This window comes from Diceros bicornis, chromosome 23 (assembly GCF_020826845.1).
Source record: "Diceros bicornis minor isolate mBicDic1 chromosome 23, mDicBic1.mat.cur, whole genome shotgun sequence".
Lineage (NCBI taxonomy): Eukaryota > Metazoa > Chordata > Mammalia > Perissodactyla > Rhinocerotidae > Diceros > Diceros bicornis.
This window is the reverse complement of record NC_080762.1, coordinates 42,383,940-42,410,542: the sequence shown is the minus strand read 5'-3', so window position 1 is coordinate 42,410,542 and position 26,603 is coordinate 42,383,940. Positions and strand designations below refer to the sequence as shown.

General features: G+C 34.5%; 1 protein-coding gene across 3 annotated transcripts in view; it reads right to left on the bottom strand.

Moving 5' to 3' along the window:
- The window catches only part of MAP3K7 (mitogen-activated protein kinase kinase kinase 7), a 69,704-nt gene that overhangs the window by 13,553 nt on the left and 29,548 nt on the right, over positions 1–26,603 (bottom strand). For all 3 annotated transcript variants that reach the window (XR_009223560.1, XR_009223559.1, XM_058566619.1), the window contains exons 8-12: positions 25,630–25,760; positions 23,943–24,024; positions 21,176–21,306; positions 20,400–20,529; positions 8,418–8,482 (exon numbers count right to left, since the gene is read on the bottom strand). Coding sequence is in view for 1 of the 3 variants with exons in the window: in XM_058566619.1 (XP_058422602.1) it covers positions 8,418–8,482; positions 20,400–20,529; positions 21,176–21,306; positions 23,943–24,024; positions 25,630–25,760 (539 nt within the window). In the remaining 2 variants the exon portion in view is untranslated. The remainder of the gene's footprint in view (positions 1–8,417; positions 8,483–20,399; positions 20,530–21,175; positions 21,307–23,942; positions 24,025–25,629; positions 25,761–26,603) is intronic.

Sequence of the window (26,603 nt, the reverse complement as noted above, 5' to 3'; positions counted from 1 at the left end):
ATATATTAAAAATTCTCAAAGGACATATAAACTAAATGGATTTCATAAGAATTTTTTTTAAAGCAGCTTTTTTCTTGAACTGTTACTGAATATACAAAATAGGAGACTCAAAAAAGAATATGGAGTTTTATAATGTAAAACATAAAAAATATATAAATTCATAAAGAATCTTATGTCTAGTTTCAATATGTAAACACAGAAACACTCAAATTAAAGACTGTATAAAGCAAAACGAGAGGCAATCTAGGAGTGGAAAGTACCCTTGCATAGAAATGAGCAGATGTGAATTCTAATTGTGGTGTAACATCTGATTTAGTTACTTCAAGTCTTGCTTTCTTTATCTGGAGAGGGTTTGGGGCTGGGTTAGGGATGTAATGACTTGTAGTGTTCTGTCCAGTGCTAAAATTCTGATTTTACGCCTTGAAAACTCACAATGGATTGAGGATACTAAACAGTGAAGGGGACTTTCATAACACTTTCAGAGATAAAATCATAAAATAATTTTGAAGAAAAACTGATGGAATATTACTTTCATCTTGGGTAACTATTGAAATTGCTTCAGAAATTCCAAAAGCTTTTCTATATTATAAACAATTTTAAACTCCATATCAAATTGGTCTTTCCAAAACCTTAGTTCATTCACACCACCCTTACAAAGGTGCCCTGTATATCACGATGCTCTTCTCTCCTCCTTGTTAATTCCTCTCCAAACTGTAAGGCTCAACTCAGGTTCCCTTCAACATTATGTGCTCATTCTTGCTACATCCCTGGTTCTTTGTGCACAAAGCCAGACCCTGTGTTTGAGGGCAAGGAGTGTCTAGCAGTGTGCAGAACACAAAATGTTGGTTTATTGGTTGTTATTGGATCAGTTCTGAAATTCTCACCCTAGCATTCCTGACCCTCCAGGGGCAGGTTCACCTTACCTCTCTAGATCATCTCTGCTCTGACAATTCTTTAAGCCCTAATTTCCCTTCCTGCTTTTAATCACGACCCCATATTCATTCAAGGATGATATGGTGTAATGCAAAGAGCATGTATGAAACTGAACTGCATAAAACTACCATTTTTATAGGTCAAAAACAGTCCAATATCAGCATATTCACATGATTTAGTCTAACACTTTGGAGACCTGGCTTTCAATCTCAGTTCTGCCATTTATAGCCGTGTGAACTTGAACAAGTAACTCAGCCTTTCTGAGCCTTAGGCTCCTCATTTACCAAGTATGGATGAGAAGTAATAGTTAAGAAGTCAGGCCTTGGAGACAATATGACCCAGAGTTTGAGTCTCTGGTTAGGTAAGTTATTTAATTTCTAAAACTCAATAGTAAAACAATGATAGTATTATCTATCTCATCAGGTTGTAAAAATCAAATGAAATAATGTACCTCAAGTGTCCTGACACAATAAAAATGCTCACTAAATGGCAAATAATTAGGTTGTTGTAAATATAAGATGAGAATATATGAGTAGACTTCCAGCTCCTAACAATTCCTTTTCTAGATCAAAATCACAGTTCTTTCATAAAACATGTTCAGTGACTAAACTCTGTCACAAAGACATTTTTCTCCTTTGAGCTCTGACTATATTTATAGTCCATTTCTACATAAACCTCAACTTGAGCTGGAAATGCTTTATATTACTCGCAAAGTTTGTGATTCCTCAAAATCATTATAATCTCCTAAGGGCAGAGACCATGTGTACTTTTATATTGTACTCCCCAGGATTCAGGAAATTGCTGAATATACAACAACCACATAATAAATACTCATTGAATAAAATAGTAACATAAGCTGCTGGCACTCAGATATAAGATTGGTGCTTAGGCTTATTTACTTTTTGTATATAAGAAGAATAAGAATACACACCAAAGAGAATGAGTGATGAAATACATAACTCTTACTTTTAGGATGCTGTTACCCTGAGTAAACAAGTACAGATATTATGACATTATTCTCAAGTCCTTTTAGCCTTCTTTAACTGAAAGCAAGTCTTGATGATTTAAGAAGAGTACAGTGATTTGACTACAGTTATAATTTCTACTGTAGATCACGAACAATTTTTCTTCCAAGTGCTAGCAGAGAAGTGTTTCAGAGTCAATGTAATTTTATGCTAATATTCTTACTTTAACATTTTAAGAGGAGAAATAAATCTAAGTGTTTGTAATGTGAGACTCAATACCAGTTATGAGAAATTAAACAAGATACAGTACAAGTTAAGAATTAGGTTTACAAAATATAAGAATGGACTTTGTCTATTAAAAAAAAAAGGCCACTGAACATTTGTCATATTAAAACAAATAATCCTATTTGGACCTAATATGAATTATAGTATTCCTTAAGTTTAAATCTTTCCCAAGAGAATTCTTTGCTACTTATTTCTTTTCACTTTCTACTTTCCAAGAAACTCTTAGTACCTCATGTGTACACTCACTTTGTTCGACTTGAGATTTCCTATAGCTACAAAACTAAGAAATCAGGCTAATATTTCTAGGTCAAGTTTCAAAACTAGTCTTTCTTTAAAGGTATAAGAAAGTTATAATGAGTTAAATTTAAATCCATAAATTAACTAAGTCTTTATATTTCAAGGAATTGGTATTTCAATGAATAACATATTCATTATGTTATTCATTATGTAACATTAGCATATACAAATGCTAACACATTTGTAGAGAAAAACTTAAGAAATACTTAAAAACAAGCCATAACTAATTTTTGAATGCTTGAAAAATACAAGACATTAGTAAGAGAAACAGGTAATACTTGACAATTAAAGCAAAAATCAAACTAGTTTGTGGGTTAAATTTATGTTAGTGTTTACAACCTATTAGAAAAGAAGTCTTCTTTTACAGTAGCTATTTTAAAAAATCACTGGTAAAATTCTGATGGCCGTAAATGCTCTCAAACTATTAAAACTCATTTAGGTTGCTCCTTCCTTCAAGACATTTATAATTACTTTATTCTATTCTCATATAAACTGCAAAGTTTAAGGATATAGAGAAACTTGACTTACCACAAGGATTGGATAAGAAAGTGGTTATGAGAGTACAGAAATGCCACAGTAATTTAAGGCCGCAAAAGAATACTAAGCCAAATTTAAACTACAGGAGTGAATTATCATGAGTAGCCGTGAACCCGAACTGGACTTTGAAGAGAACTTTATATTTGTAAAAAGGAATTGGGAGTTATTTTCAGACAAAAATAAAGCTTTGCTTTTTATGTCTCACCTGAAAGACTGGGAAGATATTTTCATAAGTCAAGAATTTATGGGGAGTGCTACTATTTAGACTGACATTTAAAAGCTATTTAAAACCCTCAGAAATTGTCTTAGTTGCTAAAATTATACAAGCACAAAACACAGAGATTAAATGTTGATTTACATGATATTCTTGCTCAAGTAACATTTGAATAATGTAAATATTAAAAAGAAATGGGTATCAAAGGGTACTTCCTCCATTATGACAGTCACAGATAATTCCATTAAATCTATACATGTCGGGGTGTATTGAAAACATTCTTTCTAATCTGAAGCTATAGGCTCAATCTATTTCTAGCTTCATTATAGTTCATTACAAGGAAATTTAAGAATTTTATTCTTCTTATATGGTCTTTAAATTCTCCAAAAGAAAGGTATACCAAGAACCAGAAATTATTTAAAACTGACTTAGAGCTTTAACAGAAAATTATTTACACTACAGGAGGTGCAGATTGAGGATGAACAAAAGAAGTAGTATAATAAATTATATCCCTTAAATAAATAACAGCAATGTATGATAATACATCTCTTGATAGGTGATAAAAGGCCTTTAAGGCAAATACTCTTCATGATCTCTGACAGAAGCTTCTCTTATGATACAGAAAGAATAGAATGCCAATGGATTTACTTCTTTCCAAGTGCTATTTTTGTTTTATTTTCAGACAGTAATACACTATAAGGAGAGCAGGAAAGTGGTAAGAGCCTGGGAGGAACAGGATGAAGAGGCAGGCATACAACATGTATTAAGCATCTACTGTATGTCTGGTACTTTCACATAAGAACCCCAAGGGGTGGGTGTTTTGGTCCCCACTGGGAGATAAGGTTGCCGAAGCTCAGGGAAATTAAGGAACTTTCCCAAAGCCACATATCTGCCTAGTAAAAGTAAATTCTAAAGTCCATATAGAAATACAGTAGTATGTCTAGTTCTCTAAATAATCATAATTGCATCATCTTGCAGTTGTGCCTTTCATTGACTGCAGCCCCCGCCAAGAGTAATCCTGAAAATAGATCTATATTGGATACAATTCCAGAAGGGGTATGTAGGCATACACGAGAAGGTATCATTTCAGTGAAACATAGAAAGGCTCACTCAGCTGTAAAAAAAATAAATTTGTGCAGTCATCTGTAGAAATTTATTATCAAGGTGGGTTAGCCTTGCTCAACAATATGATACAGCTAAAACTCACCATCACGGAAAACTATATTAATTAATTATATATATTTAACTTAATTTAATATATAAAACTATATTAAATAATTAATGATGATACAATCAGAAGCCAAAACACTTGAAACTGAAGAGATCTAGGATTACTTTAGCATGCATTACATTTGGTTTTATATGCAAGATGGAATGATGGAGTGTCGAGTTTGTGTGCTTTGGAATCAGATCTGGATTCAAAACTTGGTTACAGCAATTACTGGCAATGTAAGGGAAGTAAAAGACTTAGGTGAGTTTCCCTAACCCTCAGTTGATCTATCTACAAAATGAGGAAAATAAAAAGTATCAAATTTATAGAGTTAAGACTTAAATAACATATATTAAAGGCCTGACTGGCATAAAGTTGGTGTACAATAAATAAATGGCAGCTATTATTACTGTAGTTCTCTAATTGATGTGGGTATACGTCTGATCTGCCCAAATAAGCTCCTTGAGGACTGTGCCATCTTGGTATTGTCAATGCCCCCCATTCAAAGATCACCAAGAACACATCTGTAATGGGATGAGCTGGGTTTAATATTCATTGCAGTGAAGCAGAATGAACACCCACCATGGGGCACTTTGGGGTGTCTCAGTAGGAGAGTTTTAGAAAGAGTTTATTATAGGATTTGGGCTTTTGTTGAGTGATTTTAGGGAGGCTCCTAGAAAGGGGGAGTTCACTCTAGATTGGCTACTGTCAGAAAGCAGAGGCAATTCTACAGAGAGGCCAGAGCAGAGCGAGGATAAAGCTGCAATTGGTAAAGAGGCAGCAGCCACTCACATCAGGCGGGAGAGGGCAATGTTTGGTATTTTGTGGGTGGCACAGTGACATTTTTTGGTCTGTGCTTAGACAATATTATAAAATGGTCTTGTTTCATCTTATTTTATCACGGTCTCAGCGTAATCTTGTCTTCTGGCATTCTGAGAAATTGTTTATGTCCTCCTTCTAACACACTGAGGCCTCAGTGTCAGATCATTTCCTGGACACCAAGAAGCATCCTGGGCTGCTTTTTTCTTTCTCAGTATATTTTCAAAGTATCTATTCATTACGTGTGCTTAATAAGATTCCTGAATTAATAAAAACCTGAATTAATTAATTTAAAAGTGAGTTGCATGTTGTGAGGATGCAATCTTTTACACAACTACTTTTAATTAAGAAGCTTGCTTCATTCACTATTCCTTTCAATAGAAATGGCAATATAAAAACAACCAATTTAATTTTAGTTTGCTGATGGAAAGTCTAAGTGATTTTATTAAGATCAGTCGTGAATCAGGAGCCAAAGTACAAACTCTGGTCAGTTCACTTTCCTCTATGAGATGTAATGTTAAATTTTATTACTAAGTTCTCTCTCTTCCTCTGATGATTGTACTGGGTGGGCAAATTCTTTCCTACATGCTCTTTATCAATTTCCATGGCCAAAAGAAACAAACAAAAATCCTCCATGCATCTGTTTAATCAGTGCTTTTGTTGTTGGTGCTGTTGAGTCGATTCTGGCTCTTAGTGACCCTGTGTACAACAGAACAGCATCCTGCCCTGTCTTTTTCCACCATCTTCTCACCTTCTGACACTATATGCAACAATGCTCCGCTGCTATTCATGGGGTTTTCACGGCCAATTTTTCAGAAGTGGGTGGCCAGGTCCTCCTTCCTAGTTTGTCTTAGTCTAGAAGCTCTGCTGAAACCTGTCCACCATGGGTGACCCTGCTGGTATTTAAAATACCAGTGGCATAGCTTTCAGCATCATGACCATATGCAGCTGCCACAGTATGACAACCGACACATGGGTGGTGTGGTCCCTGACTGGGAAACGAACCCAGGCCACGGTGGTCAGAGCACCGATTCTTAACCACTAGACTACCAGGGCTGGCTAATTATTGCGTAGCCAGACTTTAAAAAGAACTACATTTTCAATTTTGAAAATCTATATTGTGTACACCTTTTTTCTTCAAATAATGAATGTTATTTTTATGAGTAATTAAAAAGATTTAATGGTCATTTATCGTAACATTTTTGGGGGAAAATGTTTTCATAGTACATTAGAATTACTGTTTGCCATTCTCATCACAAACTGGTTATTTAGGCATTTTAAGTTTGTAACGCTTAAGTAATTTTGACAGAATGGATCAATTTTAAGCACCAGCTATACAATGGCTATATATCACCCATTTTAGAACAGGTTTTACTACCATATCAAACTCCCCCTGACTCCAGATCTTTTGGAGTAGTCCATGACAATTCATACAAATGACTGTCCCACAACCATAGCCTGCCTCAGTTCCAGTGTTTTACTACCTGAAGGTATTGTAAATGAAAATGGTAACATTCATAATCTCAACAGAGAACTTGAGAGGAAATAAGTAAGGCTTGGTATGGCGAGGTCAGTCCTAAACTATAAGCATTCGCCCTGGCAGATGCCCCTGAATTGTCTTAGAGCAAGCTTCTCATTCCTAGGAAAACACTTGGCTAGAGGTTCTCATAACTGGAATATCAAGGGCAACAGTAAAGAGGGTTAAAAAGGTTGAGCTCATCAAGCCTCTAAGGAATCAAAGCAAATACCAGATGTCAAACTGTTACTAAATGCCCTGTTAATGCTTTAAGTATTTGAGGGGGAGAAAGTGGGAAACTTCATTCAAAAGTTCTGGGATCTCTCAAAAGCAGATTACTGAAAACAACTGTTATTAAATAAATGAAATCAAGATTTAAGGTCACTTAATATCATAAAACATAATAAATTAATGTGTATATATGTATATATATACATATTTTATGTATGTACGTGTATATATGCGTGTGTTTGAGTGTGTATAGGCACTGTGAGAAATAAAAATATTTCCCAATATAAATGAAGATCAAGGATATTTATCATTTAAATATCTCAAGTGGCTTTTGTTAGTTAAGTTAGTTAAGTTGATGGCTATAAAGGGTTTTCAAGTTTTTATTCACGACTACAAAGAATTTCTAAAATTTAAAGTATGTTATAAAAATGAGATAATAATAAAACCACCTTTCTAGGATGAAAGTACTAATACATTTTCCCATAAATTAAATCACACTGTTTATAATATATAATCCTATAATTTTACATGAATATGGACCAGAATTTTTATTACTTCAGATGCATGCTGCGCTCATAAAATTTATTTATTTCAGCACAACTGAAAACAAATTGACACCTCATAATTAGTTCTCATTCATTTTAAGAATATGATATAAATTACATACATCAAGTTTATTAATCTGAATAACAGAAAAGAAACAACGACTGAGCTGCTACTTTTATATACTTGGTTAGTTAAAACTCTGTACTAGTCAGTAACGGCATAAATTTTGGCACTGTCTGGATCATCTACAAAGAAGCAGTGGTAAGGAGATCAGGGGAGTTTAGAAGAGTAACCAGAAATACAAAGATGAAGAATGAAAACCTTAAAAACTGGGGTAGAAGTCTTTCTAGAGTTTATCCATCTGCTTAGTAAATATTGTCTTAAGAATATTTCACAAAAATATAAAGCCAGTGGATATGACAAATTAAATGATGTTAGAGTCCTCCAGGTATGTCAGTACCTACGTGATCCCAGAGACGTGACACTGTATTTGGGAAATATTTATTCCCCTCATTAGTTAAAAGGAGACAACACTAATGATTCACCTTAGAGATAATAATAATGACAAATAGTTAAATTACAAAATTGAATACTTCCTTATTAAAGCATTTATAAAAACCACATAACATACACAGAGCACTACTGAATTAATCAAATTTTCATAAATTATCCTTCAAGATAAATTAATAATAGCATCTATCATTTTTTTCTAAGTATTTAAGTTCAAGTGCCAATGAACTTCTCTATCATAATATTAGGTCAACTCATGAAACTAATTTTGCTGATTATATAAATTATACTTAATTCTTGATTTCTGCCCATTATTATTCTTCAAAGACAGAGAACTTGAATGTTAAGTCTTACCTGACTAGGTTCTGTTCCAGTAACAGTCAAGTCTTGGATGGATCTACGTCTTGGCTGTCCGTTGCCTTTTAAAAAATAAAAAAAGTAAAATACAGAAATTTATTCAAACAGACAATAAGGGTGTTAATTACTACAGTAGGAAGTTGGAATTTGTTGCTCCTTGGATCTACACGAAATGTTTGTAGGAAAAAGAATGAGTTTATTAAAAAAAAAAAAAAAAGATAAGGAAAGGAAGAGAAACAGCTGCAGTCTTTTAACTCACAAGTTGCTGGCCTACAACAAAGTATGTCCTAATACAATAACCGCCCCTACCACACGAATAGCTGCTGGACTCTCTTCCACCATCTTCTGTCATGTATTTAAATAGATGAATGCTTGGGGGCTGGGGCTGATGACGGCATCTATTTCAAGGGCCTTACGTTACAGTTTCTACAGAAAGACAGCTAGCAGATTGTAAGACATGACTGAGTTTAACCAACAGCAGTATGTTGGTTCATTTCAGGGCCTAAAAGAATGTTTAGGCTTAAATTTATTATACCAAGTCACACTTACTCAATCCCATTAGTCTTTGTCAGAATCTAGTAATTCAGTATTTGTGAAAAACAATTCTCAGTTTCCTACTGGAGATGAATGACTCTGATTCCATTCTCAAATATACAGCTTGCAGAAATGGGCTATAGTGTTAATCCTGCTTTAGGAACTTCTATGCCAATAATAATTTAATTTAAAAATCAGTTTACGAAAGAATTCTACAAATATGTCTTCAGCAAAATAGAATGAATTAAGAAATAGCTTCACTCAGCATTTTTATTTGGATAGGGCTGTTTACACATTATCTTCTAAGATGGGAGATCAGCTGTCTAAAAGAAAACATCAAAATAGTATGAGTAACAGCTGACACAATACTCAAAATTCTTTTGACTCTTAAAGTTATATTATGTAATTTCTCAACTAGTGGGTAGCACTCAGAACACGCACTCTAATAGCCGTGGCCTGATTAGCAGAAAGAATTCATTCTTAAAATTATATTTCCACAATCCTGAGTATCTTATTTTAAACCAATCAGCAAAATAATTTAGCATCTTAACCCATGTGACTCCATTATTATTTTGCACATAAACTAAAAGGACCTTACAACAGAATAATAATGTTTAATGCAATAATATGTGTAGTGAATATAACAACTCAAATTTATATCCACCCTTGAAAGTGTAAGACATCATCTCTCTTTTTCATTTTAAGCTATGTTTTAGAATTCTTTGCATAATCTTAACTCAAATTTACTTCAAATTTCATTTTATTCCCAGTTCCAACTTTTGATTACAAATTAACATAACAACAAACTGCACATTTATTGAATCAGGCACACTAAGATACTTTTGTGAAAACTTTTAACCATCCCTGTTTCCCAAGGATAAAAAGGATCTCCACCACCATGACTAATCAGCAATTTTAGGCACATTTCATTCAACACAATCATTCTAAAATTAGCTTCGATGAGAGAGGCTTGTAAAAGTGTCTGGAATTCTCTTTTCAGATTAGCAACATTTGTGAATCTGAGGAACCACCCAGCACATGTGTCTAAAAATCATTACATCACCATTGCAATAACAACAAAAACAAACTCAAATCTAGGTGGGGGTAGGAGGAAAGGGGAGTAAAAACTTTTAAGGAAGTAGGCTAAAGAAGAGCTGAAAGTTAACAAATGCCATAAAATGAGAAATCTTCAAGCTACAGCATGAGTCAAAGCAAGCAATATTAGGCAATGCATTTTAATTAGCATAACCATGGCAGAAACCATCTGGCAAACAGTTCAGATAAGCAAAAAAGGATTGCAATCAACAAATACTTGTTGCTCCAATATTAAGTTTTAAGTCATAATTTAGAAATATGAATGTAAAAAAAATCAAATTCCTATTATTGCAAACGAAAATTACTGGGTGTGTTTTCAGTACATTTAGACTGATTCTGAATTTTTTTGCAACTAAATACTAATTTAGAAACTCACTTATTTTACATTTTTTCATGGTTCTTGGATATGTGCATACCTATGTTACACATGGTAGTATAAATGAAAAAAGAAGTAGAAATGAGGGGAAATACGATGTCAATAGATGCCTAATCACGGGACCTGAAACCTGCAAATGATGTTCCAAGTATTTCATTCTATAATGAATTCTGGAACTTCCATGACTTATGACAGAGAATAAATATTTTTTAGAATAACTTTTCTAAGAGCAACAAAAGAAATACACTACATCTCTAGCCTATCCTACCCTTCCACCTCCTAAAAAAAGAAAGTGTGGTTAGAATAGCAGTTATAGGTCAATTCAGTTGATTTTACAATAATGCCACAAAAACAAAATCTAGATCTTCAAAAAGCTGCTCTTTTAAGTACAATTCATTTCCTGAGCTGGTATTTGAACACAGAGTCCCTCCAGATATTGCTGGCTTAGGTCCCAGACAGTCACTCCTGTGGTTTTTCTTATTGGTTTAAGTAAGCTCATAGTTTTCCTTACCTGAACTACTTTTATTTTTCTATTTTCCAAACTTCCAGAAGACTCTCTTCATGTAAAAAATCAACACTCCATTTTCCTGGAGACATCTCTTAACCAAAATGCTGGAAATTTTGAGATTCCTAAGTTTTGAATATTAAAAATTATAGGACACAGTTCTCTTCATGTGTAAAATACACAAGATTTAAAAAATTTGTACAGCACTACACACTGCAGTACTGTATCACTGCTTCATGGTAAACTGAATATGTAATTTAAAAATCTATGTTCTCACTTAGGCTGCTACAAATTTCATACTCCTTTACTAATTTCAACATATTCTGGATCATTCCTTAGAAAGGCCCTTCAGAGTATTTTTTTTTTCCCTCTACCAAAGGAAAGCAATTATTATTGATGAGTTTTGCTTTCTAATAAACCAGCTTTATTCAGTTAGAGTTCAATTTTTTAGATTAAAAAAAGTGATCCTGACAGACTACAATATAGTGGAAAGAGACTACTAAATATTCTCTGTAAGGTTAGATGGACTTCTCTATTTAATTAGCTACAAATACAGATTTTATTGAAGGTGAGGTGGCTACACATGGCAGAAGCAGGTACAGTCTATCTCAGCATAGTTCTCTTTGGGCCTCAGCATACCTAATCAAAGATTTACAACTGCTAATGACAGTATCTGTGCAAGGCAGAACTTGTCAGATCTAGAAACGCTCAATTCTTTCTATCTCAGTCTCTTCATACTGGCACTGCACTATTTAGTGGGGAAAAATTGCACTAATAATTTATGTACTTAAAGACATGTTTACAAACATTAGTATCTACTGGTGCTTGAACCCAATATAGTATTAGAAAGGTTATATTCTTTTCCTGATAGAGAAAGCAAAATAGTACCCAGGTGTCTCTGAACAGATCTCAGCTCCCAGCTGTCCAGCATTCTATAAAGCCCTTACTGTCCCCCATCTGTTTGCCAATTAACTAAGACACTTGAAACTTCTGAAGGAGGACAACAACACGTAAGTATTAGAAACTTGACTACCCATTTACTTTTCTGTTAAATGTGTTTGGTACTTATTCTACTTAACTACTTATCATACTCTTTAAACAACCAATATACAATAGAGCTAAATGTCCCTGACTGGAATTAAAAGTGAATATTCACTCAATTTTTCTCAGTTAAGAGATCTAAATGCAGCTGAAATCATAAAGACACCCGAAGTTTCTTTTCAGCTTTAATAATATTACAAATAATAAATATCAATTAAATTCAGGCTCTTCAGAGACCTGGGCAAAAATATTTTATATCTTTCAATAAGACTGACTCGAAATATTTGCATATTCAATTTTCCTTATCATATCCTTAAAAACAGTATGTAAGACAGAAAATTCTCTTTGGTGAAAGCATTCTGTCACTCTACAATGTTATGCCGTATTATTTTAGGCTTAGAAATAACAAAAGGTATACTAAAGCACCACTGTTCAAGGTTCTCAGAAAGAAGCACAGTAAGGCAACGCTTATCTATGGAATAGATGAGAGAATTTTCAAATGTTTAAAATGAAATCAAGCACTATAATTTAGTCTGAACTAAGAAATTCAGAACTACTGATTATGCTGTTATAATAGCATTAATAAAAACTTTAAATATAAATATTCTATGAAACCTTCCATTTTAGCTAATTTTTAAGACATTTTAAATATATGATAATTATAATGGTCATACAACATCAGTATTTGGAAAAATTTACTTTTGTAAATCACATATTGGAAATTTATTTCATTTTATAATAGCAATCAATCTGGTATAAACTATGTATAGGACTTTTACATTAGAGAGGAACGATGTCCAGAAGACTAATGTTTCAATTAAATCTTTCACAGGTGGTATGTATATATGTATTTAACAGTACTTTTTTCCAGTGGATTTCAAAATACATTATAATCACAGTAAATTCCCTTAAGTGCTATAACGACTCACACAAAGACTCCAGAGCAGGACTGCTGATCTTCCTTGATTACTGATGCTAGAGCCACGAACAAAATCTGCTTTCTTAACTACTCAGTCTCTTACTCTATGCTTTAAACTGGAAAAGGTTGTTGCTCCTGTTTTGCAACTTTTTGACATTTTACCTGTTCATCTTTGACATCTGGATTTTTAAAAGAAATGTAAAATTCAGGTATTCTTTTAACACCAGATCAAATGTTATTATCAGAATGTATTATACAGTTTCACAATCCATAAGCCCTATTTCATTTGAGTACTTGAGATGAAGATGGGGGAAAATAGATACTTGGAAGCTTGGATAGTAACAAAAACAAAATGTGAGAAAGTCAAGAAAATCCAAGTAAAAGAACCAAATAAACAAAGATCCATGTTCTTATTAAAGTCTTGGAGGAAAAACAAACCAGAAAAACTTAAAGCAATCGAATAATCGGCCACCCATTCTCTTGTCTTCAAATAAAAGTAACACAAATTAAAATGTACTGGCTGAAAAGGGGAAAGAATTATGCTTTTAAAACTTTAAGTTTTAATGGGAGACATTTAAGAAAGCCTATTTCCTTTTCTCAAAGTCCATTCCAATTTATAAGCTCACAATGTTCAATAAACAAACGGATTAGAAAATTGCAGGTCACATGGTTTAAATCCCGGGCAAGAAACTTCTACATTTACATTTACATTTGCTTACGTAGCACTCTGTTACTCGGCAAGACCTTTTCCACAAATGAAGAGTTAGCAAAATGTCATCTGTATTGACAATGTGCTTTTAACCATGTGTCTTGCTTGGTAATAAGAAACCAGACTGATCTACAGCCACTCTTTGTGGGCAGTGGGAAGTAGAAGAAGGGAGACTTATCCATACTAAAGTTTGCTAATACCTCTTCTGAGCCAGGGGCAATGTAAAAGAAGTATAAAAAATTGTGTAGTTTGATCCGTAGGAAGTCCGTAGGTATTAAGGGTCCACTTTTGCATGACCTGAGAGACTATAAAATCAATGAATACTGTTGTTAGCCATAGGTTGCTTGCTCTTCCTCATCTGAACGATGGCATAGTAGATAACAGTGTTGAAGAGCAAGCAAAAAACAAAATTTGAATTTGTTTACCTACGACTAGGTTAGGCATTTTCGTCATTATAAAGTATTTCTAAAAAAATCCTTTAGAGTAATAGTGTGATTAAAAAAACTTTAAAACTTGGTTTTTAAAAAATGCAAGAAGCAACAAACTTCAGAAAAGATAAATTTGTACATTGCCAATAAGTGATGCTTAAAGGAATGCTATTAAAAGAGGCAGTTCATTCCAAGAAGTACATTAGACTCAGTATACTGCACTTGGCCAAAGGAAAGTATTATTGAACCTACTTACCCATAAAAGATAAAAAACACAGCTATATTTTTAAAAATGCTTACAACTGGAATCCAATGCTAATTAATACCAGTTTAGTTATATCAAGAAGTATCAGGTAATACTATAGAACTTCTGGGAAATCGACTTCGAGGAAAAAATTCTAGAAGGTATTAAGAAATTTGGAGAATTAAATATCATCCTCCTTTACAATTATAATGGCCATGTAAGACATTCGAGATATTCTCAAAGCATGGGTTATATTTTTATATTTAATTTAAAAATACAAACTAAGAACAAATTAATGTTTGGTTTTTATGTCCAACTGTTTCAATTTCAGCGCTTGCATTCTTTTACTGAAGAAAAACTGATTAGGTTAATATTTAGATATCTGAGGAAAAAAACAAAAATATTTAATAAAATGTATTACTGAATACTATTTCCATTGGAGCAGCATTGTTGCTCTGGCAATTAAGAGCTGAATTAAGGTTTCCTGACTCCATAAGGACCCAGTGTCAGAAAAGAGGGTCTCCTGGCTCTCTTCAATTCAAGCCCTAAGGATGAGCAAGGCAGAATTACTCTATCTTCTCTGACTCAAACAAAAGAGGACAAAGTAGATGTGATTTGAAGTCAGAAGTTCTGGGCTGGGATCCTGGCTGTGACTCTGGGAAACCCACTCAACATCATTAGATCTGAGTTTTGTATCTGTAAAATGGCTATAATTTTATCTGATACCCTAAGACTGTTACGAAGGTCAATTAAGATGATGTACTTTAAACTACTTTATAGGCCACACAGAGCATCTAACCAGGGTTTCTCAGCCTTGGCACTGTTGTCATTTTAGGCTGGATAATTCTTGGCTGTGGGAGGCTATCTGGTACATCAGGGGATGGTACCAGCATCCTTGGCTTCTGCCCACTATATACCAGTAGTGTCTGCCAGCTGTGACAACCAAAAATATTTCCAGATGTTGCCAAATGTCCCCTGGGGGGCAAATTCACCCTGGCTGAGAACCACTGAGACTACTATTCTTTCTCTTCTTCTCTCCCTTTCATTATCTTGTATAGTATTGGATATATTGCCCCTGTGTGTGTGTATGTGTTTATTCTTAATGCTTACCCATAAGACCTGGATTAAGTTATAGTGCCATTTGCCTAAATCTTACTGATTCCCTCAAACATTTAAGATAATCACAGCTCAGCAGTATGTATGTTTAAACATTGCTACTTCTTTAGTCAGAATATTATTCCCTTAAACACAGTATCTTTCAGTGTGGATGTAAAACGATCTCAAGTACTTTGTTGATTTTGAAAGCAGCCCATGACTCAATAAATAAAATTATTAAGTGAGAAATGGTTAACTCAACTCTCTGAACAGCAATAGTGACGATGTTGTAAAACAAACCACTTTGATAACCAGAATAAAAATTAATTACTCTAATATAAAATGGTTTTCTTTGGACAAAACAGCCCCTAAGAATTGTATAATTTATATTTTACACATATTCATAATTTATACAACATTTTATATGTATCTTAGTTCCTACTCACTGGAGCTCAGTAACGGTTTGTTCATCTATTTAATAGGCATATATTTATTAAACACTATGTGTGAGGCACTGAGCCAGATACTGCTCATACAATCAATATAAATAACAAAGACATGGTCTTTATCCTCAGTTTTCAGTTTGCTAGAGGAGAGAAGAACCACAATTCCAGCTATTCCCCTTCTGGGGTTATCCAAAGAACACGAAAACACTAATTCGAAAAGATACATGCAACCCCTATGTTCACTGCAACATTATTCACAATAGCCAAGACTTGGAAACAACCTAAGAGCCCATCAATGGATGAATGGATAAAGAAGATACGGTATCTATACACAATGGAACACTACTCAGCCATAAAAAAAGATGAAATCTTGCCATTTGCAACAACACAGATGGATGTTGAGGGCATTATGCTAAGTGAAATAAGTCAGACAGAGAAAGACAAATACCATATGATTTCACTCATATGTGGAAGATAAAAACAACAACAAACAAACATAGAGAATAGACTGGTGGTGACCAGAGGGGGAGGGGGATGTAGGGGTAAAAGGGCACATGTGTACAGCAAAGGACTTTAGGTGGTGAACATGACGCAGTCTACACAGAAATCAAAATATAATGATGCACACCTGAAATTTATATAATGTTATAAACCAATGTCACCTTGGGAAAAAAAAAAAGAACCACTAGGTATTCAACTATAACACAATATTATGCTAAAAGCACAAAGAGGCAAAGTATAGAGTGCTGGAGAATTCACCCAAATCACACCCATGAATGTGTGTGGGAAAAATCATGTATTTCCTTATCAAAATTTTGGGGGTAGAGGTGGAGAAAAACCTAAAGCAGAGGGATAAATAAATGATAATTCTGACAACAAATAATAACCAATACTAAAGGTTACATATGCCATTTAAGTTTCTATCAAAAATGGTGACTTAGACTCATCTATGAAATGATCACCATAAGAAATAAAAGCAATTTACCAATTTGAGACCCATGTGTGAGTTCGGTATAAAAATATGTAACCTGCGGGGCCGGCCTAATGGCATAGCTGTTATGTTCGAATGCTCCGCTTTGGCGGCCTGGGTTTTGCAGGCTCGGAGCCATGCTGTGGTGGTGTCCCATATAAAGTAGAGGAAGATGGGCACGGATGGTAGCCCAGGGCCAGTTAGCTCAGGGCTAATCTTCCTCTCACACACACACACACACACACACACACACAAAAGTAATCTGCAAGAAGATTCTCCTGACAATACACAAGAATCATAAATGATCATGATTCTTTTCCAAGATACCACACAAAACAGCAAATCTCATTTGGTTTTACTTTGTTTCTGTTTTCTAGGTTAAGGCAAAATGGTATTTAGCAACTCTTTTTTCTCAACTTCATATTTCACTTGCTACCAACAGAAAGAGGCTGGGATAGAAAGCCTAGAGGGAGCCCAAAAAGTAGTAACTAAGGAAGGAAAGGAGCCGAGGACAACAAGTATTTTTAAACAATTGTTGCCTCTTTCTGCTGGGTACAAAAAAGGTCTGGGTTCAGCTCATCTGCTCACTTATAAGGTGAGAGGAAGTTGGTAGAATTCTGGGCTGGTATTCTCCCTTTTGTGAAAGTTTACTTTGCCTTCCATTTTATCCTCATTTTTAGAGATCTGAGATATCCTGTCAAGCTCGCTTCAGTATAGATAAATATATACAGTTTTCAATCTGTCTTCCTAACCAGTGCATGCAAGGTATCTATTTTCATGTCCTATAAAAACTGGAGCAAGAAGCATTTTGTAAGTACCAGGGATCATTATTCTGGTCCCACAGCTATTAGACCAACTCAGGTGGTCTAGGATACCTGATAAGATGATCTCAGGGACAAAAGCTGCCATCTCCACAATGTTGCCAAATGAAGCAGTTTTATGGTGGCCCCGTTTAGGCTTGGACTAGGCTGCAAAAACACACATATACAGTATACATGCAAACAACCACAAATAGTAACACAGAAAAAGATTAACTACAAAAACAATAATTTTCGAATAGTTTTGTTAATAACACTTCACGCAGAATGGCATGCAGAACTATCTAACTTTTCATCCATGCTTAGAAAAGGCGTGATTAAGGAGCAAACAACTATCAATATGGGATGTTTCACACACTGGCTTTTATTAGCAGAAAAAAAATAGGACACAGACAAACAAAGCTGCAGGGTAATGAGGAAGCTAAATTTCAAAACATGTTCACAGAAACAATTTATCTAAGTGACACCACTGATATGCAATGCAGGGCTAGGATGAAAGTGGGAAGGAAGAGAGGAGTTAAAAGGAAACAAGCTATCAATTTGTTTTAATTTCACAAACAGGAATATATGTTCAAGTTAGGCATTTCTTGAAGTGTGCTACAAAGTAAAATTCAGTGATTAAATGATAATTATTGAATCAAAGTATGAAATGTGTATGCTTTTATAAGTATTTATACATACTTCTAGTAAACTGAATATTTATTATAGTTTACAAAGTTTAGGCTACATTCTCACTAAACATGGATAGTGTTGAAAGGCTGGAGGATATGAACCTTTCAAGGTAAGACAATTCTCTAAAAAATCTGAATTGTGTAAAATTCAATGGATGTTCAATAGTGTCTGTTCTACATTTAGGGTAATTTAAATGTCTGTGGTTACCTTTAACCTAGTGAAATATCACTTGCATAAAGAATAAATACAAAACCGTAACTGACTAAAAAAGATATAAAACTATTAAGTTTCATAGTTACCAGCAAAGATATAAAATTATTAGAACACTATTCACTATTTAGCAAGTCTAACCTGAGTGATATGCCTGAAGTGAAAAAGGTTCCCCAAAGTGCCAGGGTATGTCTCTGCATGCACTGTTCACCTGACACTTCACTGAGACGCTCTCAATCCCCAGAAACACTGTGACTCATAGACACCAGGAGGGCTTGACAATGGCAGGTGACCTCCATTCAACTTCATCATTTCTGAAGCTCCATCTGTGTGGCAGAGACAGCTACTCTCCTGCCAGTCTCTATTCTTCCCTTGTTTCTTAGCAACAGAATCCTGACTTGACTCGGGACAGCAATGTTCTCAGATAAAAGATTGCAGATCCTTCTTTCCCTTGGAGCCATCTGTAGCCATATGACCCTATTACTTCCGTGTGGAAGCCAATGACTTCTATGTGGAAATTGTTAGCAGGGACTTCTGGGAAAGTTCCTTGAAAGAGCTTGAGTGTGTGCCCTTTTGGTCTTCCCCTAATTCTTCCTTCCTGCTGCCTCGATTGTGGATGTGATGATTGGAACTGTAATAGCCATTTTGTGGCACAAAGTAACCTTGAAGATGGAAGCCACAGAATACAGACTATGGCAGAGAGACAGAAGGAGCACAGCTGCCTAATGATCATGGAGCCTATCTCCAGATTTGTGTATGTGTGAAAAAAAAAGCTTACGTGTTAAAGACACTGTTATTTTGGATATTCTGTTATATCCAACGGATGCTAATGCTAACTGATTCAAGTCAGTGATCATGATTAGCTGAAGACAAATATAGTATGATGGTCCTCTGGACAACTTCTTTCTGAAAAGAGCTCCACACAAAATGAAAATATTCTATTCAGAAAAAAACTAAATAAATGACAAAAAAGACCTAAAAAAAACCCAAAATGAACCTGGTTAGCTAAGTTAAAAAATATATATGCTAATATCCATGGAAATACACATGTATACACATATACAGTTAAAAGACTAGAGGTAAATACACAGAAATGGTAAGTGTTTATCTCTGAGTGGGACAATTATGGGAGATTGTTTTTTTTGTTTGTTTGTTTACACTTTCACAACAGAAATGTATTTACTTTTATAATCAGTTCCCCTCCACTCCTGGGGGAATTGGAGAGCAAACAAATTAAACCAGCATTACTAAAATGAAACCTGGTTAGAAAAGAAGGTTAGATGTTCACTCAGATAACAAAGCATATAATTGCTTTTGTGCTGACTAGTCTTTCCATAATTAATCATTTTAAGAACTGACAAAACGGAAGTGAAATGCTAGCTTTTTCAAGATTGAATAAAATTATCATGACCTTTTATTTTACAATTAAAAGAATTAACGACAACCAACTTAGCTACTTTTGCCACTGGAAGGAGGAGAAGATAGTAAGGCCAAACCATACTTGGATCTGGAGTACATTTTTCTGCTAATTTCAAAACAAAACATTTACTATTATTTGAGTTCAGCACAAGATTCTAGTATAATCACTCAAAATCCTCCAAAACATTCTGGTTTTGGCAAAATTTCAATTTCTCACTTAGACTTTCAGCTCACGTTTGAGTTGCAAGACTTACATTTGATAAAATCTGTACTTAGGAAGGTACATTTTATGATCCAAATAATTCTACAAGTCATACCTTCCTTATTTGGAATTTGAAATAAATGTATAAATTATTGCTAGAAGCTTAGAAAGTATACTGTAAGCCTACTTCCTGCGTTAAAAAAATTTTAGACACAAAAAAACCTTGACGTTCCTGCTAATGAAACAACTGTAACTACTACTTTCACTACCCTTCAGACTTTCATTTCCCTTTTTACCTGCGGTCGCAGCAATCCTGGCTTCTATTTCAGACATATCAGCACTCATTCTCTTGCCCTCGGACGTTGGGGGCAAGCTCTCTACGCTGCTCCCACGAGACGCTCCCAAGCTTAATCGTCCAGATTCACTCTGTTAAAATTACAGGTCAATTTGAATTACTGAAGCTCTTTAGATTTAAAAATCCTGGAAAGCCTAGAAGGAGGAAGATATCAACTGGGATTCTTATGGATTCTGTTCTTTCTGAAAGAAAAGGCAAGTTTTCAGGGAGAGGGAGCTACAGGGGTAAGGGAGAGCAAGCTGCAGATGCTGGCTTTTGGGAAAGCTGGGAATTAAATGCCCTAATTATTAGTTAACCTAAATGACTCAGGTAAGATGAATAAAATCACTCCTTAAAATATTTTTAAACTAAAAATGGCAAAAATAAAATAAACATGAACAACATGAAATGACAGATTTAGGACAACTCCTTTAACTGGGTAGTACAGCCAAGAAATAACCATTTAAAATTTTTAACCATCAACCATTAAAGTTAGAGATCATCATAGGGAGGGAGTTGCACAGTTGGCAAAGGCAGTAATCATCAGAAAGGAAAACAATTTGGTAATAAATGGTATAAGAATCTCATTATATGTCTCTACTCTTAAGCTTATCTGTCTGCTTCAGGAATAAGATTCAGGATTTGTATAATGGAAGATGGCAAATAATTTCAGTTAGTATAATGTTATGACTACTGGTAACTTTACCATATGATTTTACTTTTAATAATAAAACAAACCTGTTGCTTTGCCTGATTTTTCAACAATTTTGATTCTAAGCGTTTAATAGTATCATTTGTGGCAGGAACCTGCTCCATATTAGTGTCACTTTTATTACTGGTATTTGTAGAAGCGATGTCCATGAATGAGCCTAGGAAAGCAGAAACAATTATGAATATAGGTTGGGAATAATGCAAATGCTTCATTCAATAACATGTAACAAATTCTTTTCTAAACTAGTAATATATGAACAAAAATAAAGTAAGACTTTTCGAGCTAATGAAGATACCCAAACAAACCCATTTTAAATGAAATTTAAGGATAGCACAAAAAAGGAACCAAAATGCCTAAACAGTCTTCAATAGTCAAGGATGACTTTAAGGTTCTTAGCCTGAGCTAGTAGAATGAAGTGGCTTATATTAGTCAAGATGGGGAGGGGGGCCGGCCCTGTGGCTTAGTGGTTAAGTGCGTGCGCTCCGCTACTGGCGGCCTGGGTCCCGATTCCGGGCGCGCACCAACGCACCGCTTCTCTGGCCATGCTGAGGCCGTGTCCCACATACAGCAGGTAGAAGGATGTGCAACTGTGACATACAACTATCTGCTGGGGCTTTGGGGAAAAAAAAAAGGAGCAGGATTGGCAATAGATGTTAGCTCAGAGCCGGTCTTCCTAAGCCAAAAGAGGAGGATTAGCATGGATGTTAGCTCAGGGCTGATCTTCCTCACAAAAAAAAAAAAAAAATTTAAGATGGGGAAGACCATGGGAGGAGTGAGTATGAAGGAAGAATCAGGAGCTCAGTTTGGAAATGGTAAGTTTGAGTTCCTATTAGATATCAAGCAAGTAGTTGGACATATGAATGTGAAATTCAGGTCCGGGATGGAGCAAAACGTCAGCAAACAAATGGTATATCAAGCCATGATAATGGATGAGATTATTCAGGAAATGAGTATAGACAGATAAGCAAAGAGGCCAAATGACTGAGCCCTGGGCACTCTGACATTTTTAGGTTGAGAAGACGAGGAATAACCAACATAGGAAACCATCAAAATAAGTGGCCAGACATATAAGATGAAACCCAGGCTAGTAAGGTATCCTGGAGACCAACTGAAGAAAGTGCTGTAAAGAGGAGACAGTAATGAACAGTGTCAAATGCTACTGACAGTCAAAAACGATGAGAACTGAAAATCATTCATTTAGAGTTAGTAATATGGAGATAACTGATGACCCTGACAAGAACAATTCTGGAGTAGTGGTATAATAAAAGCCTGAATAAAGTGGGCACAAGAGAGAATGGGAAGAGAGAAGATGGAGAATGCAAATACAGACTATATATGCTCTGAGAATGATCCCAGTGGAACAGGAGACAGAGGGAAGGACTGCTGGGAAAAGCAGATGGGATAAATGCACAAGTAGACAAGCTTGCCTTTGGCTAGCAGCACGGAGAGTTCAGCCACAGCAACAGAAGAGAAGGTAGAGTAGATGGGCACAGATACAGGTAGGTGGGCAGATGCAGTGGGGGAACTTGTGGAAGCTATCTTCTGATTACTCCAATTTTCTCAGAAAAATAGTAAACAAGGTCAGAGGAGGTGTTTGAAATCTGAGGAGAGGAGCTAAAGTATAAAATAAAGTCATCTAGGAGAGAGGAGATAGATTAAAATACAGTGCAACTGTCCAGCAGCACTAAAGAGGCATTTGAGGATGGTAAACGCGTCATCTCCAGTCACATCTAGCTGCGCTGGTACAGGCAAGGAGTAAGGTGAGTGTCAGATTTAATCAGGCTTGTGGTTGCAACCTTGAGACAAGGGCTAGAAAGCTGAGGATTATTTCCAAAGGAATTATAATGACTGCCTGGAATTAAGTGGAGGGAGGAAGGAAGGAAGGATCTAAGAGGACTGAGGGTCAGTGAAAAGGTGGAAAGAATCAAAGGACTGAAGGTCACAGTATGGGCATGGGCAGAGGGGTAGTGGTAGAAACAAATAATGGCATTTTAGAGTATTCATTTTAGAATTCAGAGCAACTCAAAAGATTTTCAGTAAAATTGGAATTTGGGAATAACTAGCCAAATAGTAAACCAGCTTAAAATAAATATAATTATTTTTGAGGTGGAGAAAATAGACCAGTACAAATATTTATCAGTAAAAATAAAATTTTAAGTATAGGATAAATATATGGATAAATACACGTGTACATATACACATATGCTTTTTAGTTTTAATTAAATAAATAATGAAATGCTTAAAATGCCATATATTTGGAGAAGTACAATTTTCTAAGTTAGAGTATTATATTTACTATCTTTGATGATCATAAACTACAAACCTCACTATGACTTCATATTTAGAAAACCGAGGAACTTTGAATTAAAACACAGCTTCTTACTTAAGAGTCTCTGTAGACTCTTCTACAAGGACCAAAACATAGGGTATTCAGGACAAAGAAATATGTTGTTATACATATTTACAATAATTTCTAATACTACTTGATCTAGCAGTATCTGTGTAAAAACTGTTTTTCAAATAAAGAATGACATTCACAGCAATACAATATCCAATCTTTTTACATATAACTATGCAAGAATTCTAAGACTTGGAAGCAGGTCTTCAGTAACTCTTTAATCTAGGCACCTTCACGAAGAATATTGTACCTGGAAACTCAAATTGCAGTCAATCATATGAAATGAAGAAATTAAAATGCAAATGGGGACATCATTCATTGCTTCTTGATTATAATTTCACAGGAATAGAGACACAAAAAAATTAGGTTATTACTTTTCCAATCTATCCATTTACCTGTACTGGTGGCAGAGTTGCTCTGTCCTTCATCTGAATATTGACAAGGATATTGTAACGGCTCATCTGCTCCTGGAAAGTACTATATATAAAAAAGTAAATCAGAGTTTAAAATTTCTTTAATATAAATTAAATCCTGTAAAAATTAACTTGAAGAGTACATCTGAATTACTTCCTTGTTGTAGGATTTCAATGTAGCAAAGATCCTGCTTTATTTTCCCTAAGGCATATACTGAATTTGTAGATACTTAAGTTTTTTATTTTACAAAGATAACAATAATGTGCTACTCTTGTGAATTTCAACTGCGATCAATGCCATGTATCTACCTAAGCATCCCTTTTACACAGAGCCTAGATAGTCTTGAAGAAAACAGCAAATATTTCTCTAGAGAAACATACGAAATACCATAATATCATTTCTCATAATTATATGAAACATAATTATGTTCTCCTAGCAGTGATGTAAACTTCCAAGTTGTTGAAATGATTCTTAGTTTGACAACTGAGACTGGTATGCCATAATTGTTATAACTAATATTTTAAATATCAAGGATAGATTATGGGTGTCCCTCTATGAACTGAAGACATAATATTGGAAAGATTTGCTGGATAAAAATTAGAATTTAGGGAAAAAAAGAAAAGTTTTTTTCTCAAATTAGACAAAGCACATATAAGCACAATTACAATTTGAACAATTTACATATCCCAGTGTTGAAAGGTATCTGACTACAGAGACCAAACTGTTTTCTTATAACATATCTTTAGGGCCCAGGATTCTATATATAGTTGGTACCCAAATGTGATGGTAAGCTTTAATCAGGTTAGTTCAAGCTGGTTTGTCTAAATTATTTTCAGCAGAATGAACAAACTAAATTTTCGGCCATTTAGGAAATCACTTAGTCTATATTTAAGGAGACTGAAAGATTCTTCCACTGAACAAATTGTTCTGAAGAATTCAGGAACTTTCATAAGGACGTGAACTTTTTAAAGTCAAGGTACCACTTGATAGATTTTGTTAGTGCACCAAAAACTAGAGGCCTAAAATTATTCAAATAATTCTAAGTGTTTGATTTATAGACTAGGAAATTTTGATAATCATTTAAAAGAGTTCTTCTAAATTAAAAAATTCTATAAATCCTAGAAGGAAGTTTAACTTTTTAATGGCAAATGAAAAGCTGAAAATAAGCAATGAAAAATCAAAAGGTAAGAATCTCTTAAATAAATTTGCCTGGGAAGGCAACCTCTCTATTGCCCCGCATAAATGACTGTTTGATGAAGATCTGTGCTAAAGAAAAATTTTATATTCAGTTTAGCAAGTTATTAGAGTCAGAAAATACCTAACTCCTAGAAAGGCTTTAGAGATCATCTAATTCAGCTTCTCTCAAGTTACAGATGAGGCACCAGGCCCAAAAACAAACACATCTGTCCACTAAGTTAAGCAGGAGGAAAAAGCAAATCCAGAAACCTAGTCTAGCCATCTTTTCATTAAAAAGAACTAGATTTTTTTTATTTTCAAAATAATGTTTCCTCCTTTGATATGAGTAATGAATGCCCATTCTAACTCGGAAAATACAGAAAAGTATAAAGCAGAAAATAGCAATAATGTGCCTTTACTTTAAAACCCCTTTAAAACTCAGTATATATCAAATTCCCCTAAACCCAAAGCCCCTCAAAAGAAGGATTATACCCGCATCAAGTGAGTCATTATTTTCACAATTTCCTCCATTGAAGGGCGCTGAGAAGGATCTTTAGACCAACAACGAGTCATCAGGCTCTCAATGGGCTTAGGTAAATTTTTGATCAGTGGCGGTCGAGTACCTATAAGTGAAAATTAGAGTTGAGGGGAAGAATGTATTTACTCAGAGAATGGTGTAAGCTTTTTATATGTATTTCCAAAGCAGTATTTATTTTATAGATCTTGTAACTTAAGATTTTTTTTGGAGTAACAAAAGTACATTTTTTTGTCCTTTAGGTTAACATTATATTTTCATAAAGAGAAAACTATACTTTTTGAAAAGTTAAATTAAAATTTTTATACGCATTATGGTAAAAGACTGAGAATTAATAATATTTCATTTGTTATAAACATTCTTTTAACAAATAATAATGGCTTAATGTGTTTTATTAAGAAAAATAAAGCGCTGCCTTAAGGTAAATCTTACTGAACTATATTCTTAGATTTATTGCAAAAATTTCAAATATGTTTGAAGAATCATCTTCCATATCTAAAAAGTCATCATCTATGGTGTTATACTCACTGATCTCCCAAATGACTCTCTTGAGGGAGGCAGAACTTTTGGCTGCTGTGAATTAATCATTTCATAAGCTGAAAACTGGCAACTTTTGTGTAGTTACTAAGACTGTAATATTATTAGTAAAGTCTCTAACTTAAAGAAGGCCTCAAATATAATGAAATCTTTGTAATTTTATCAATTAACAAGTTAGTTCTTTTATTCCTTACTTCACTGACATTCAATTATTTACTGACAACTGACAGAAAAAGAAAACAAACTGTCTTGGTCAATGTTCTAGCATTCTCCACAATGACATTAAAGGTAGTAAAATGAAAGGCAGTACAGGAAACTGGTCAACACACTTAAGATTACTCATATGATGGTACTGTTGGACAAGTCTATGAATGACCTAAATAGTTATGAGTGT